The 18205-nt window shown below is 32.9% G+C and overlaps 2 protein-coding genes across 2 annotated transcripts; one reads left to right on the forward strand and one right to left on the reverse strand.

Moving 5' to 3' along the window:
- The first annotated feature begins 829 nt into the window (after positions 1–829).
- On the forward strand, positions 830–7618 carry LOC130807676 (beta-glucuronosyltransferase GlcAT14A). The gene is made up of 4 exons (XM_057672977.1): positions 830–1833; positions 6263–6338; positions 6442–6557; positions 6645–7618. The coding sequence occupies exons 1-4, from the start codon at positions 1326–1328 to the stop codon at positions 7157–7159; spliced, it is 1215 nt and encodes a 404-aa protein (XP_057528960.1). The 5' UTR covers positions 830–1325; the 3' UTR covers positions 7160–7618.
- Positions 7619–7750: 132 nt separating this feature from the next.
- LOC130807674 (pentatricopeptide repeat-containing protein At1g73400, mitochondrial) lies at positions 7751–12546 on the reverse strand. Its single transcript, XM_057672976.1, has 2 exons — positions 9822–12546; positions 7751–9371 (listed from the first exon to the last, which is right to left on the reverse strand). The coding sequence occupies exon 1, from the start codon at positions 12131–12133 to the stop codon at positions 10370–10372; it is 1764 nt and encodes a 587-aa protein (XP_057528959.1). The 5' UTR covers positions 12134–12546; the 3' UTR covers positions 7751–9371; positions 9822–10369.
- Positions 12547–18205: the final 5659 nt, after the last annotated feature.

The following is an 18205-nucleotide window of genomic DNA, read 5'->3' on the forward strand; positions in this document are numbered from 1 at the left end:
ATTCGCCTATTTTTGGCACGTAAAACGAAAAAGATATTCAATGTCGTTTTTACCCATCATAACAATATTTTTTTAAAAAACAGACGTCACAATTAGCCTTATGGGATAACGCTTTCGAAATCCGGTCGAAACAAGTACTTATTCGCCTTTGTTTCAGCATATAGACAGAAAGATATTCAACCTCGTTTGTACCCATTATAACTATATTTTTCAGAAAACGGACGTTGCAAATTATCCTTATGGGGTAACTCTTTTGAAAAATCCGGCCAAAACAAGTACTAATTCGCCTATTTTTCCGCATGTAGACCGAAAAAGATATTCAACGTCGTTTTACCCATCGTAACGATATTTTTTCAAAAAACGAACTTTGCGATTGTTCTTATGGTGTAACTCTTTCGAAAATCCGGTGAAGTACTTATTTGCCTATTTTTTGGCACGTTGATAAAAAAATATCGTTATAATGGGCAAAAACGATGTTAAATAACTTTTTCGGTCTACGTGCCGGAAAATAGGCTAAGTACTTATTTCTACTGAATTTTCGACCGGTAATCGCGACATTCATTATTTACAAAAATATCGTTATGATGGGTAAAAATGACATTAAAGTGCTAAAATTCTAAATAATAAAAAAAATCATAAATTTTTTTTTAACATTTTTTTCGACATTTTATTTTAATTGATCTTTTTTTAAAAAAAATAAAACTTACCATGGCAAGTCATCTAGTCATCGGATTTACTCTAGGAAAATATCCCTCAAAATTAAAATTATTCATGATTAATTAATAAAAAAAATTATTATATGAATTATTCTAAATAATTTTTCATTCACAAAAATATTGGGCTCAAACATTAATTCAATCGATTTTCATTTGTTTAATGAATTTTGACAACTAAAAACAGGAAAAAATGGAGAGCGTGAAGAGAAGTCTCCATTACAAGCAAAGCAGCTATTGAAAACGTGAAACCAGTGCAAAATTCGAATTTCTAAACTACTTTGAAATCAAAATCAAATCGACAAACCCTAACAATCGCCATAACCAAAACCTAAAATCCTCCTCATCATTGACATCACCAGATCTTTCATCAAACTAAATTATCTCCGTTTTCATCTGCTTACTTGACTGTTCGCGCAATTCCACTAGTATCAAATTCTTCATTTTCCTTTTCCAAAATTAATCCGAATCTCAATATTCAACGCCACATTCTTAGCAGATCCGCCATTATTTCACCAATTATAAGCTCAATCATTACAAATCTACTCAAAATTTGATCAGCGATTTTCTGATATACTATATGATAAATAAGACAACAAGAAGATCATCGTTATGGGATTAACAGAAAGGAAGAAGTGGTTATTCGCACTATTCTCTGCATTATTAGTCTCTCTTCTTCTATTTCTTACTGCAATTTCAGGACTCAACGCTTCATATGCTTTCACTTTTAGCAGTTATAAACCCGCTGTAATTGCTAACCGAGGCTCTCAATCCCCTCCTTCCTTTGCATACTACATTAATGGCGGAAAAGGCGATAAGGAGCGCATCTTACGCCTTTTGCTTGCTGTCTATCATCCCCGAAATCGGTACTTATTGCATCTCTCATCGGATGCATCTTCTAATGAGAGAGAATGGCTTGTTGCTGCTGTGAGGTCCGTACCGGCCATTCAAGCTTTTGAGAATGTGGAAGTAATTGGGAAGCCTATATGGTTGACTGACATGGGTGCTACCAATATAGCAGCTACTCTTAGAGCAGCTGCTATTTTATTGAAGTTAGATGATGGTTGGGATTGGTTCATTACTCTCAGCGCTTCTGATTATCCTTTGCTCACTCAAGATGGTATGTTTTCTTAATTTTCTAATTTTGGGAATTTTCCCACTTGTTATTTTTATTGTTATCATGATTTCAGTTCAATTGTGGGTTTAATGAGGGAGATATGTTGCCAGAATTTGACTTTTGTTTATGTTAGTCCATTTTTGATTTCCTTCAATGGTTGTGTATGGTTCTCACAACATCATGCTAAGTATCACCAAATACACCAAGTGGCTTCTGGGTGGTTTTGGATCACATGCACGCAACATCACCATTGTTAGAGATAAAAAAAGTTGTTTCCGATAGGCCTTAGCAGCAAACTTCAAGCAGTTTCACATGAATAGGTAGACTTTTTTTCATAAAATAAACAAACCAGTCTGTCAAAGAATGTGGAGTTGTTTTGCTCATGGTATATCTATATACATTCTTGTTTAATGACTATTCTTTTATTGATATGTGATCTCAACATATGTGTTGGGCTACATCAGCTAAAACAAATCAAGGTAAGAGATTGTCAAACGGTTCCTTTTCTATGCCAAGAGAACAAAACAAGAACTAACTCTTAAACATCGCCAAACCCATCTTCTAATAAAGTAAACATGATTAACGAGCATTTAATCACGGAACAAATTAGTGTTTAGTCTATCATGGTTAGTATTATTATGCTCAATTCATGCTTTTTATTGCTTTGTTCCTTGATTAGTGAGTAGTTGGCCTCAGGATTAGAAGCTTGATGACTCATTAACTTGATTAAGGGATGATTTGGCCTTGTTGGTGTGTTTATTGTTAACTAATGGTCCTTTGATGGTGGTTAAGGACTTCATGACTTGGAGCCAAGATACTTGGGTCATGTTAGTGTTAATGGTAACTTGAGTGTACCAAATAAATTCTATGCATTATGTGAGCATAGAGATGGAATCCCATGTGTGGATTAATGGGTGAGTTAAGTGTGTAACTTAATGTGTGATTGATGATGGTGTTTAAGTGCTAAATTAATTCATGAAGTTATGGAGGAATTAAGGAGTGACTTAAACATAAGATTTATGGCATGATGAATGATAGTTAATGAGAAGATTAAAGGGTGAAGAATAGATGCTGTGAACGAGGCACAAGAAGCATGACCATGCCTTGATTTAGCAAATGTTTTGGATCATTCCAATAGCTCCTGATGTGCCACGCTCGAACGAGCACTTAACAAGCTCGAACGAGTCCTACTGAATTCAGCAAACGAAAGCTTGCAGAAGGCACTGCTCGAACGAGCAGCTAGGGCAGCATCTTCCTTGAATTTGTTTTTTTTGATCGTTTCAATTGCTTGGAGCTGTTTGATGTGCCATCCACTCTTAGTCATAATTATGTATTATCTTTAATGTATAATCCTGTATAAATAGAGATCTCATATGCTATTGTAATATATCCACAAAAAATCCCTTAAGCCTAAACACAAGCCTAATCTCTTCTCTATTGTAATTCTCCATTTGAAAGTTCTTTGAACTCTTTTGTGATAATATAAGTGAGATACTACACACTGGAGGACGTAGTCTTAATTGGGTGAACCTCGTTAATTCTTTTGTGTCTTTTTATTGCATTATTTTTCCTTACAAACATCGTTTTCATTGAAAGTATAATTTGTTCATCACAAGACTTCATACATTCGGTCTTGGTGATATTGAAGTTTGGAACACGTTGTTTAATTTCTAATATAGCATCGTTTTCAGGTCGTTTTCAGGTCATGAAGGGAGAAAGGTTAGCTCTAGAAGGCCTGGCTAACCTTTCTCGATAAGACGATACCATCTTTGAAAACTTGTTTGGAAGCCTAAAATCCCGAGAACTACATAGGAACCTTTGGATGAATCCTAGAATATAAGTCTAGGGCCATCGTGTCAAGATTCTTGAATGTTCTTCGTATTTATGCTTGATTGTGAGTAGTGTGTATGTTGAGTTTGTAGTCATGGAAAGACCTTGAGGCTGAGAAATTTATGACTCTAGTTCAATATAACTTATCGTAGTCACCGAAATCGAAAAAATGGAGGTGACCTTAACTAAGCTAGTTGTGAACAATTGCATGTTTTTCCAATGAATTGTCTGATAAATTTACTATTTGCTCCAAAGCTCTAGATTCATTTAATTGTTATTTGACTCTTGCTAACAACCATCCAACTAGAAATACAACTTCCGTTTTACCACTCGACCTAGTGTAAAGAAATATTGTCCCAGTGGATACGATCCCTTGCTTGCCGCAAATACTAGCCATTTGGAAGTTAGTGAAGTGTTATAAATATTTTTTGCATGGAAAGAACGTAGAGACCTTAACAACAAATTAGGAACCAACTATCATCTATATAAAGACTTCACCGCAAAAAAAAGAGCACTACCAACACATGTGAAAATCTGTAAAGCATTCTTAAGTTCTTGTACTCTCATATACATTCCATATTTAACATTCTTATTTTTACGAGAGTTTGTAAAGCCTCTTGTTTGACACTTTTAGAATTGTTTTTTTCTTTGTTTTCTTTTGAGTTTGAGTTATCTTTTATAACAAAAAAAAAAAAAGAAAATTGTTAGATTGTGTTCTTCGGAAAAGAACATATGTGAGTAAAAGATAGTGAGTTCTTCTTGGACTATTATAATGTTCCGGAGAGTCAATGAAAGTGGTTTAAATCCTACGAAAATCCTAGGCGGAGATTAGGCTATTTGTCATTGAACCTTGTTAACGTTAATTGTGCTTTGTCCATGTTCAATTCCATATTTATTTTGAGCTTTGTAATTCCACAAGCAATCTGCCTATTTTGAAACAGTCTTCAAACCTTTGAAAGTTTTGTCTACAGAATCTTAAAAATCTGCCAAACTCTCAATTCCACCACCTAAAGAAAGGTTCAGTCTCCTATTGAACTTTCACATAGATTACCCCCACACCACATTTGTTGCTGTGATAGAGTATGCTGATGTTTGTGACTTGAAATGTGTCGCGTTTAAGTCTAAAACATGGGATGAATCAAGTTGAGTGGTTGAGATGGGTTTCTGTCAAGTTTTGCCAAGTCTCGACCGAGATTGAAATTAATCTCGGTTGAAACCAAATTCTGTGGAGACAGAAGGCTTGGTGACTTGAAGTCTCGGGTAAGACTGTTATGAAGATCAGTCGAAACTTATGTTTGTGGGAAGCAGTCACTTTTAGGGTGTTGAGTCTCGAGCGAGACTCTTGTTAGTCTCAGGAAAATTTATGGCTGGTTTCAATGGTTATGTTAATTTGTTTTCCAAACCCTAATTATACTTTGTAATGGTGGTATACTACATAAACACCTCCAATATAGGTTTAGGACTTTAGGGTTAAAGAGTAGAGGATTAATTATAGAGAGCCACAAGTTGAGAGTTTTGGTGAGCAGCGCAAAACTTCTTTGTCATCTTCTTTCTGATTTCCTCGGTGGTGAACCACATTATTTCTTGGTGTTTTTTTGTTGTTTATTGTTTTATTGTTGCTTGATTGTTTTGGGGTGAATGCTTCCACTGTTCGCACAACAGAGTAATTACTGAAATTTCTCTTAGCCTGCTGTAATGCCCTGATCAAAGCTGTTTTTATACTTTTATTGCTGTAATGTTTTCCCTAAAACATCTTGGTTATCTTACCTTAGAAATAATGATATGATACAACTGCTGCTGTAGTTCTATTTTGTCACCTTTGAAAGCTTGCGTAGCCGTTATTATTGTGGTTCTTGTTTCAATGAACCTTCTCTAGTTGAGATTTTCCTTGTAAGTTTGGTTCAGATTTGATGTACATTTGGCTTCTGCCGTGGTCTTTTTACTGCATTAAAACTTCTTTGTTACTCGCCTAGTTTTTAATTTTTACCGGCCAGCAGCAGGTTAAGTGTAACAATGTTTTCTCTATAACCCCCTAACTCTGGATTTTCTTTCTTTGACCTCATAATCCTCCTTTCTTACTCAGTTGGCTAAAATGATTTGGGGTGGGGAAATATCTGTATGTGATCTGCTTTCTCTTTCTTTTGAACAGTCATTTACCGCATGCAGTGAGTAACATTGCACAAAAGATAGTCAATATCATCTTGAGTCAGTGTTTAGGATGTAAAGTTGATATGTCTTACACTTGGCTTCTGTTGGAGAATCGTGCTCTGATCAATTTGATGTTACAGTTTGTCCTAGTGACCTATCAATACATTGACCTGCCTAGGCTGCTTGTTGTGTAACATCATTATTATACATTTTAATTTTGAAGTGAAGCAAATTTGTTGTGTCATAAATTTTTGATCTTTCACTAAATGTGTGCAATAGTTTTCTGTAGACATGGAAGCCACTTTTTCTTCTGTTCATCTGATGCAATGCTTGAATGACGAGTATTTTGAACTAGCAGCTGTACTTTGTAAATCTGCTTGTGTTGGCTCTCTATGTAGTTATCTTAAAATCAAATTGTTTGATACTAAAAAAACTCTTTACTTATTTACATCAGACTTGGCTCATGTATTTTCATCAGTTAGAAGGGATTTGAATTTCATTGATCACACCAGTGAGCTCGGTTGGAAAGAGTAAGCAAGGCCCTTCATTTCATCAATATAAACCATCGTTGTGGCAACTATGCAGCTTTACTTACCCAAGGGTGTTTCTTTTTAAATATTTGAATCATTGCAGAGAGCAAAGAATCCGACCAATCATAGTGGACCCTTCTATATACTTGGCTAGAAGAAGTCAGACGTTTACTGCAACGCAGAAGAGACCAACCCCATCTGCTTTCAAAGTTTTTACAGGCAACTCTTCAACCATTGTCAATGCTGTAGAATGAATAAACACACATGCTCTATTTGTTTTATGACATTTCATTTTCATTTTGATAGGTTCTCCCTGGGTTACTTTAAGCCGCTCATTTTTGGAATATTGCCTATTTGGTTGGGATAATCTTCCTCGCACCATCCTAATGTATTTTAACAATGCAATAATGCCTCAAGAAGGCTATTTCCATTCGGTAGCTTGCAATGCACCGGAATTCAGCAACACAACGGTCAACACTGATTTGAGATATATGATATGGGATAGTCCTCCGAAAATGGATCCTCACTATCTGAATGTATCCGATTTTGATCAGATGATTAAAAGTGGAGCTGCTTTTGCAAGAAGATTCCAAAAGGATGATCCAGTATTGACAATGATAGATGAGAGAATACTTCATCGAAGACATAATAGAGTAACACCAGGGTCTTGGTGTTCTGGCCAGAATAGTTGGTTTACTGATGGTTGTACCCACTTGGGTGATATAAACTCGTTGAAACCTGGCCTTCAAGCAAAAAGGTTTTCCGATTCAATAACAAACTCCATTGATGACATTAATACTCAGTCCACACAATGCAAATGAGAGCTCAGTGAAGTTCATTTTTCAACTTACGTGAAAACATGAGCGATTACAAGTGCATTCTATTAGCTCCTTGCTGAAGTGGTTCTACATCCAGAAATGGATGGGTGTTTGTACTAATTTCCATATAAAAATGTTGATAGTGGGAGGAGCGGGGAATATAGGCCGAACTTCAAGCCAGGATTGTGGCTTAGAGAATTGGCCATCTCATGAAGAGATTGTTGTAGAGTAATCAGATATCTAAAATAACTAGAAAATCCCTTTATTATGGAGTAGCTGCGGTATACGTACTGATCCTTTTGTACCACATTTTGATTCTTGATAGCCTTATATCAAGTTTCTACTTCCCATGCTCTATGGGCTATGTTCAATTAATTTATTTTTATACACCTCTGGTCCTCTTTCATTTAGTGTTAGAAATGACTTGTACCATACTATGAATGTGATGATTATTCTCGATCATTTTCAGGACTCGGTGTTGGCAACATTATATTTTGAAGGGATTGGGGAGTTGCATTTCTATTTTTGGTGCCTTTCGGTTTTCTATCACATTTACAGGGTGTACAAAAAAGAGTATCCTATTAGATTATGCGTTGGTCATGATTAGAACTTGTTTGCATATCAATCTCTGCATATGTATTGAATCTAAAAGGTACATATTTGTCTTGAAAAAATCACACTAGAATTCACTCGTATGGTTATATTCTTTCAACTTTAAAGGATGAGCTCTTCTACATCACCATCTTTTTTATAAAGTGAGCACCTTTATCAATCTTGTCCCCATTATTTTACCAAGTCATTTCGTTGAATGTACGAAATATATATTTAAAATTTTTGTTAAAGGGAAAATTGTAAATTGGGTGTATTTCATCAATGTTCAAACATAATCTCGGCACGTTGATCCATGGTTAAACACACCTAATGTTTTGACTAAGGCCAAATTCAATCCATTTGTGATTGGTCCTAGGCCAAAAAGTGTTGGTGCTTGCGTTTGAATCTAAGGCATTAGGTATGTACAGCAACCAAATAATGATGGAACTTTCGATCAGGCATGTACGACTACATCATGTCAAGAGTTCCGAGTAAGTTTGTATATATTGTACGACAAATCCAGATTAGGATAATAGGAACACTAAATAGCTTGCGATGAACATAAAGCAATGAAAAGAGTAAAACTGATCCTTCCTTCTTTCTCTCAATTTTCTCACATCCAAACATGAGAGAAACTATGAAAAACATGTGCTATCTTATGAGACATACGCATAATAAGTAGTTGTACGTGAATAAGGGTAAAACAATTATAACTTTCTATTCACCCAAAAGAAAAGTTAAAAAAAACTTAATATATCCAAAAACTCAGGTATGCCCATAGTTATTAGAATCTCAATTCTGATCTAAGATTCTACGATCCTACTATCTAAAAATAGGCGACCGATCCGGATCATAGGTAGAATCTTAATATAGTAGAATCGTGCAATCCTATTTAGCTCAAGAATTTAAGTGTTATCATCATAACACGATACCATATGCCTCTATCCTAACTCCGCCTCTAGTTTGTTCCCTGGCACTGGCCAAAGAATGAAAACACAAATATGAACCCTAAATTGCAACATTATGTTTGTTTAGCTTGGAGTGGGGTGGAAATTCAGCTATCCCTAGGGCATTTTTTGTATAAAAATCACTCAGTTGTCTGCATTTACTCTTGAGGTATCACCAAAACTGTCATTATATGATATTCCCATTTTTGACGCTATCGTTGACAATTGGGCTGCAATATTCGAGTCCATTGACATCAAGATTATACGAAACTGCAAGGACAGCGCAGTTTACAAAGCATTATTACACGAATGCACTTCTTAACATTGTACTCATTTGTGATTGCCTTGGGCTACATAAACAAGGATTTGAATATGAGCACTCTACAAAATGCTTTTCATGAGGGAATGAAAAGCTTGTTGGCCCTAAATCTGTCTACTTTGCAGACATTTACCTTGTTGTCATTGCTGCTGCGGAGGCGAAAAATCATTGTTGCTTAATAACACTCTGTAGGCTCTGCATAATATATATGCTGATTTCATTCTCTGTAGGCTGAGCATTCATGAGTCAGGAGAAGAATTGTGCAGTAAGTGAGTGCGGTGAGTATTCAGTTGGGCTAAGATCATCTTGTCGTAGTCGAGGACAGCACTCTTCATAATCCAAGTCTAGCAGTCCCACCCTATAACGCGTGCAAGAAAGTTTACAGCATGTAATTGAGAGATTACGGGAGAAGCCAAGCAATTACAAGCAAAACTTATATTAAAATTGATCTGCCAAAGACCAAGGAGGTTCCTAAGCTTTAAAATCCTTTCTCTACAGGTACTTCCTCGGTCCCATTAGAATTGAATCAAAGAGAAAGTGAGAGATTTTAAAGGTGAATATATTTTTACAAACAAAACCAACCCTTGTCCTCTTACGTCGAAGAACATGTGTCGCACAATTTTACTGTTGGACATTTGCAGAATAACTCACTGATCAGTGTTAGCATTATCATGCATTATATTATTTCATATATAAAGCTTAAGGCTAAGCAGGCAACATAAGTGAAAAATAAGACAAGCCACTAGACTGGGTCCCATTATTCAGGAAGAAGGGGGAGCAAACAACAGCACTAGACGTAAATATTTACCTGGCCGCTGCTGAGTAAAGTGACATAGTAATCCATCAAGTTCATAGCTCTCCTAGGATTACTACGGAATCATCACAGTTTGGATCTTCACTTTCATGCAGAAAGTGTCTACAGACGTGTAACGGATTCTGCCTCTTCTAACATCCACTATTTAGAGTACTTTTCAGGAGTATTTCCAAACCAACAGCCAAGCCATTAGGGATGTAAGAGTTCTACAAGACATTTATGTCGCAAATATAATACAGGATAACAGGAAGGACCAAAGGGATTGATTACTTTTTACCAAGACAGGAGAAAATCATACCAAGAAGCTAGAGTACCATAGACTCACTACAGTTAACAAATAAATCTGATTGGCTCTAAGAAAGTGTTGTAGGCTTTCAACCACTAGGAATGTAGCAAACATGCTGCAAAGCATACAGAAAATTCTTCACCTTCTTATAAACTCAATCTATTTGCTCTGGATTTAGTGTAATCAATAGTGACATAACATGATAATTGCAAACTTCCACATCAGCTTCATTCATCCAACCAAATTGAGAGAAAGTTCACTTGTTCCTATAACTAATGCCCTTCCGTTTTTGACTAAGAGAAAAATGTCTTGCCATAGCAGGATTGTAAAACTTTTTCATATGCTCCGAAAGGTTATGAATTGTACGAAGATCGCCAATAGATGACAAATGCTTGAGAAACGAATCAAACTTCTGGTACGGTAATTTCATTCCCTTATCTACAACATCTTTTAAAAGAAAACAAGCATTCTCAACCTGGTCACAACCAAAAAATCCTTCAATCATAACACAATAAGTATTGATATCTCTCTCACAACCTATCCTATCCATTTCATCCCAAATCTCAAGCGCTCCCTCAGAATTGTCCATAGCAAAGAACATCTTAAAAAGCATGTTGAAAGTGTGTACACTAGGCAAACAATCCTTATCAATCATCCTTCGGTATAGCTGAATTGCAGCATCAGCCTGTTTATTCTCACAAAGAACCTTGAGGAAACAGTTATATGTGACAATGTCGGGTGGGTAACCTATCTTTGCCATCTCTTCCAAAAACCAGTATGCTTCCTCCATCTTGCCTGCTAAGCACATACCTTCAATCAATTCCTTATAAGTGGAAACATCAGGGAGACAACCGCTCTGTATCATTTCGCAAACAACTCTAGACCAGTCCTCCATTTGGTCATTCTTAGCAAGCGCTAAAATCATTATTGCATACGTCTTTGTAGTAGGACTTGACGATGTAGACTCTTTTGTTTTCATTAGCTCGAAAAGACGAACTGCTTCACTCATCATTCCTTCTTTACAAAATGTTTCAATTGCAGTATTATAGGTAAAACTATCAGGAGCAAAACCCATGTGGCTCATCTCCTCCAGGATCTTCATTCCTCTTACAGGATTCCTAACCCTACACCACCCAAAAAACAATATGGTAAAGGTATTGGCATCTGGAGAAACCTTACTCTGTACCTTCTTAAACAGGATTTCTGCATCCTCAACCAAACAACACTTGCAAAGAGCATCAAGCAGCAAATTAAGTGCGCTGATCTCTGGCTGCATTATAACCCTACTTCTTCTCTTCTTCTTTGAACATTTCAGTACTTTCGTCAGATGCTTTTCTGTGTATTTTCTCAAAATAGTTAAAAGAACTTCAATGGGTACGGTCTTTTTTCCATTCCGTTTCATGTAATCTAACATATCACAAACAATCCCAAATTGTTTAACCTTAAACTTTGTACTAGATAATATATCAATCATCTCATTGTAAACCTGGTACTCATGGTGATAATGTTCCTGGCGAGCAGCCCACATGAAAAATCTAAATGCTGTTTTTTCTTGAAAACGTAACCTAGTAAGAATTTCTATAACTAACTCAATTGTTAGGGTAATCCCAGCTTGTTCAAGAGATTTCTCCATATTCTGGTCATAACCCACATTTTCCACAACAATATTATAAACCTCATCAGCACTACATACTAATTTACTTTCATCTTCACCCGGAAAATCACTGGATACTCCAAGGGAAGCAAATAACCTCAATGAAAAACCAAATTCAAAGCAACTCTTAGAAAAATAAGGAGAAGAAATTAAGTGAGAACCAAAAATTGCTGGGTAATAATGAAGTAATCTAGAAAGCGAACAGAAATTAGGGTTTTGAAAATTAGGGAAATTAAATGAATGATTGCACTGTCTAACAATCGAAATCATGATCGGCCGATGGGGGATTACCACCCCATCCCCTATAAAGTTGCTAGCTACAAGTAATAATTTGTTTCTGATACTAAGAGTTTTCAAATGCTGCATGTTAGTGCCTTTTATGTTCTGAAAATGATTATTTTTCAATACGCAGCGATTTTCAATGTTTGGTGAAGAATGTGATAAAGTTTACAGCTCATTCAAGCATACTTTAATGGCGCGTTACGCCGGCAATCCAGATTTCAAGGGGAGAAAATATGGTACTTCATACAGAAAATTGCAAAGATACGATGTCAACGAATAATGGAGGAATAAATGCGATGAGTTAACAAAGTGATCTTACCACCGCCATTGTTAACTTTCATAGAGGTTTTTGGAGAATTTCAGCTTGAAAGTTACTATCTGTGTGATTGTGTTCATCGGAGATATTATCTATTGTTTTCAAAGTCCGAAACAGCACCATTAGAACATTTCTAGTGGGGTTACAAACTTTTGGGTGAAAAATATTTCGTTATCCAATCTCCTCCGCAGATCTAAAATAAATTAAAACGATGAAATTTATATAAAGATTATCGATTTTTTAAATTATATGATAATATTAAAGCTTAATTAATTGAATATGTGAATGGAAATAAAAGAAAATTATAAAAAAAATTTATAAAATAAAAGTATTGTAATCTCTTAAAGATAAAGTGAGTATATGATTTGAATTTAGTCAAACGATTACTCTCCAAACCATTTACAACATGCAACATGGTATACCATTACACTCTAATCAAGCAATTGCTCTTGGAGGGTGTTTGGTACTCCCTTTGTGGCTTTGTTCCATGCTTTTTGCAACTAGTATGCTACCGGTAAAAAAATAATATTTTATATAGATTTAATGAAAAGATTAGTAAATATATATAGATGAGAATAAAAGAAAAAACGTGGAGTATGGCAAAAGGTAGAAATGTAGATAACTTCATGCGACACATCAAAAAAAATAAAAAATTACCGTGAATAATACAATATTTTGTTAATTTCCCTACAATAATACCAACTATTGATTAACCATGAATAATACCAACTTAAAAGGATGTTTTCCTAGAAAATTTCGAACATGTTAAAAATCAAACTATAGATGATTATAAGACAAAAAAAATTGGTAAATTAGTTAATAAACTAAAGTTGGTATTATTCTAAGAAAATACCCCCTAAGTTGGTATTATTTATGGTTAATCAACAACTAGTAACTTAGTATTATTGTAGGGAAATTAGTAAAAAGTTGTATAATTCACGATAATTTTTAAAAAATTATAACAAAAACCATGAAATATAGTGAAAGACCGTTATGGAATGATTGAAAATGAAATTAAATAATCAAATATGTGTTAATATTTGATTTGGTTGTGTAGATAATATTTTCCTTAGTTTATCATAAGTAATTCTTTAGTTTATTACAACAATGACAAAAGAGATGATAGAAAACTTTTAGATGAAAGGACTAATCACAATGTATGTTTATAGGTTTATATGAGAAAAGGAGAATAAGAAAACTACATGATAGTGCTTTTCATTTTCTTAATGAACTTCTCCATCCATTCCATCACAAAGAGGCTTACATGTACTATATATACTAGAGGCTTACACATATTTATACTCCTATAACTTAGGAGTATAAATAATTTTTTTATCAAATTTGTAACAGACTTAAAATTCTTAATTTTAATCTTTCGATTAATTATTTCGAATTTTCAATTCAAATCTCTAATCCTTTAATTATCCATTTTAAACCATCTTTAGTTCCTAAACCTTTTTCGATTTTGTAATTTCTTTCAAATATTAAACTTTAAAATAGTATTTTGTTTAAAATCTTTTTATAAGCACGCAAATATTATTTTATTATTTTATAGTACGAAAAGTAAACTTTTATTATTATATTTACGGTTTTGTAAAACGTTATGTTTTAACTTTTTTCCTTAAACTAACATTACTACTTATTATTTTAACCTTATAATTTTGATTTAATTATTTTATACATAAAAATGAGTCGTATTTTAATTATTAACATTAAGTATAGTTTAAGCAAAATTTTCTAAGTAAACTACATATTTTCATGATCAAATTTACCCATTATTTTAAAGTATGTTCACTTGTACATACTAGAACAAAAATTTGATGAACCAAAATCCTTTCTATAGCAACCTATGATGTTCATCACTTACACAAGCTATCACCATTTCCTTATACAAGCTAACTTTCTTCTACACTCCAAATTCTTACACATTCACTTATACACTCTAAATCACTTACACAAGTTAACCTTCTTCTATAGTCCTAACACTCTTTTTATTAATTGAAGAAATTCAATAACATGGAGCTTAGAACACTCTTTATTTAGCTTAAATCATCATCATTATGGAGCATTATTGGGTTATTACTTTGGGTACTTAATGTATCATTATTTTTGGAGTTTAGATTTAATTATTTTGGGAGCTTAGAAGATCATCATTATTTTGGAAGTTTAGATTAATTATCTTTGGAGCATTATTATCTATCTTGGAGAGTCTTATTTCTTATTATTTTCCTAATTAGTACTTAGTACAAATCATTGGTGTTAGTATGATATAACTTCTTAACCTACTTTTTTTGTGGAATTTTATATTATATTTACTTTATAATATACAAAGTATGAAATATGCGAATATATTTTAGCAAGAACTTAGTTTAATGAAATTATGATCAAGATTATATTAAGTATGTGTATGCTAAAAGTATTTTTTAGTATGCTAATTTAATAATCTTTGAACAAGTTTAGGAAGTTGGGTGCAAATTATATTCTAGTGATATTAAGTATGATTCATGTTATAAACTAGTGCTAGTATGTTTAAGAATTATGTGTTACGTTAGGAATGTTATTACATTTAAGATTTTTTATGTTAGAACTTTATTAATATGTTTATGTTAGCCTTCAAATTAGTTTATAAGATAGTAATTTTATAAACTTATTTTTTTTATTAAGTATGGTTATATTAAGAATATTGTTATTATACTTTATTTTGAGATTTAAGTTTATCTTTAAGGTTATAGTAAATTTCTAAGTTATTGCGTAAAGTTTTTATTTTTGTAAGTGGTTATGTAAATTATTTAATCTAGGATTTTGTATGATAAATTAAATTAAGTCGTTCTTTTTATGTGAAAAGGGTCCAAAACACTCATAGGCCATTCAACCACTATCATATAAAAAAAAGAGTTTGATTTACTATTTTAAATTATTACAAGCTATTTTTGTGATAATAATAAAATAACAATTTAAAAAGATATATTTGAGAAATTTTTATAAGTTATTAAATATTGAAGTGTTTTTCTTAATTATATGAGATTTCATAATAAAAGTAACTTTTAATCACTATTTAGTACAAAATATTTGATTTTCTAACTATTTGACCAAAATTTATGTAAAATGATGTAAAAGTATTTTTAGTATACTTGCCGCTCAAACTATGTGTGAAATTTTGATTATGTGAGATTACATGTATTACTTGTTTTATCATTAGAAATATTAATTTTTGTGAAAATTGTAAGTTTGACTTGTTTTAAAACTAGAAATATTGATTTTTGTGAAATTATAAGTTTTATTTGTTTTATAACTAGAATGTTGATTTTTGCAAACCTAATAAGTTTACTTATTTTTCTAAACTTGAAATATTGATTTTTGGTGAACTTGTAGAATTTTGGATACTTATCCAAATGATGCAATTTTAAATTGAATTTTAATTAGAATATTTGAATTTTTTTTGAAGAGATTAAAGTTTTATTTATTGTAAAGTTGAAAGTGTTGATTTTGGAAACTTATTTAAAGAGAGATAGATTTTAGTAGTTACTTGTGAAAAATATTAATTTGGGAGACTATTGATAGAATATTAAGTTATTAGTGTGAATTTAGCGAACTATTTAAAATAAAGTCATAAATAAAATTTAATGTGTAAAAATTTAATAATGAATGTATAAAGACATAAAGGTTAAGTTTACGTTATACTTAAGAATTTTATTAAATAAAATAGGTTATCACCTAAGTCGATCAAAGTCAAAGTCAAAGTCAAATCGTAGTAATAAAAATGTGATGTACTTGTGTGAATTAATATTGATTGAATGACCCTGATAGTAAGGTAATGTCGAACCATGGACCGAGATGTAAAATCCCGGCACCCGTGTTGGTCGGCACGTAAAATGAGGTGTAAGACAGGGGGTTAGCTACTTATCTTGTAGAGCTCGAGCATAAATTGTATTGGAGGGATGATCGACGACTCCTACCACAATTAGGTTTTAGGATTATGGTCCTCGCCTAACCAGGGTGTCATATTGATGTGCTTGTTGATCAGTGATACACTTGATTAGTGTTGATGTTATGATGCATGGTACAGTTAAGATTACCGAATTGTATAAGTGGTAGTAACGTACTTCTGTCAGGATCGAGAATGGTATCTTAATGACTTAAAAAGATGTAATAGAAAAAGAATATGGTAAAAGTATACGGTGGTGTCAATTAATTATGAGTTCGTACTTAAATTATTATTTTGTAAATGTAGCGTATAATTTCCGTATTTTGAACTGGATAGGAAGTTATGCTCGACGTTAAGCGCTGACTGATTCAATCGGTTGTCATCCGTATCATGGATGACAGCATTTTGCAGGATTTAGTTCAGGTTCCGATCCAGGCCGCAACAATTACTATTTATCGAAAACTTAGCGACTTTTTGTATTTTTATTGATGACTTGATGATGATGTATTTTTTTCATTTTGAGCAAATAATATTTCTTATCAGATGTAATATTTTACTTTTATTTTAAACAGTTTCAGTTTTTATGATTTAAAGTTTTTAACAATTCAGCAATTTGAGACTTCCGCAATATTTTTATATTAAACATTATTATTATATGTTAATTATATATCGAGATTGCCGCTCATGGAGTTTATACGATTTTTGGATAATTTCTAACAGTAAAAACCAAATAAATAAATATACTTCCCTCATATCTTCACTGATCAGTATTCTTCTTGATTCACAAATTTCATATCCTTATCCCTATTTAAGCATTTCCTAGTCATTTATACTTGGTATACTTAATACCTCCTTAGTGTAATGTTGTCCAATAGAGATGGTATTTAGCATTAGCAATCATATTATTTTGTGGTAGTAAAAAAAAAAAGAGGTTATAGATACTTGCAAGTTGCTATCGGGCCGACCCATTGGGACGAGAAAATTTGAAAAAAGTAAGATAAATAAACAACTTAATTCCAAAAATAAGGTTCGTGAAAACTTATTTTCCAAAATAAGCGTCCGTACATCCAAGTCTAGCCTCGGGATAAGTCGCTGTTAGTAACAGCGAAAGAGGAAAAAATAAAATAAAATAAAAACCCCAAAGTCGCTGTTAGTAACAGCGAATGAGGAAAAAAAAAAATTAAAACCCCAAAGTCGCTGTTAGTAATAGCGACTTTAAGGTTAACTGATAACTTCTTATTCTCGTAGGTTGGAATGAGGAAGTAACTGAGAACTGAAAACTTAAAAAACATTAAGTCGCTGTTACTAACAGCGACTTTGGGGTTTTTATTTTTCTTTTTTTTTTCCTCTTTCGCTGTTACTAACAGCGACTTATCCAAACCAGTGGTTTGAATGTACGGACGCTTATTTTGAGAAATAAGTTTTCACGGATCTTATTTTGGGACATAAGTTGTTAAAATATCTTATTTTTTTCAAATCCTCTTGGGACGAAGGCTTGGTTATAATTAGTGGGCCATTAGTTGGATGGGGCAGGTCATTATTAGATTTTATTAAAATTAGTCATTAGCTTATCGGGCAGATACCAAGTAAAAATCTATACATTAATGGTCCAAACATCAAGCAACTTTAGTTTTTCTTTTTTTTAAAAAAAAATTTTGAAATAAATAAATGTTTTTTTTTAAATCTCAAATTAAGTTCGAAAAAATTTTAATTCTCAAAATAAGCATCTTCTTGTTAAAATGTGTAATTAACAAAAAGGACAAAAAAATTTCCCCTATTTGATGTTACTAACAATGAACAAGGGAGAATGTAATTGTTTTTTGTCTTTTTGTTTGACTTGTTCCTCCTTTTAATTTTGAAAAAATTATTGTGAATAATACAACTTTTTATTAATTTTCCTTCAATAATATCAACT

This window comes from Amaranthus tricolor, chromosome 3, assembly GCF_026212465.1.
Source record: "Amaranthus tricolor cultivar Red isolate AtriRed21 chromosome 3, ASM2621246v1, whole genome shotgun sequence".
NCBI classification, from domain to species: domain Eukaryota; kingdom Viridiplantae; phylum Streptophyta; class Magnoliopsida; order Caryophyllales; family Amaranthaceae; genus Amaranthus; species Amaranthus tricolor.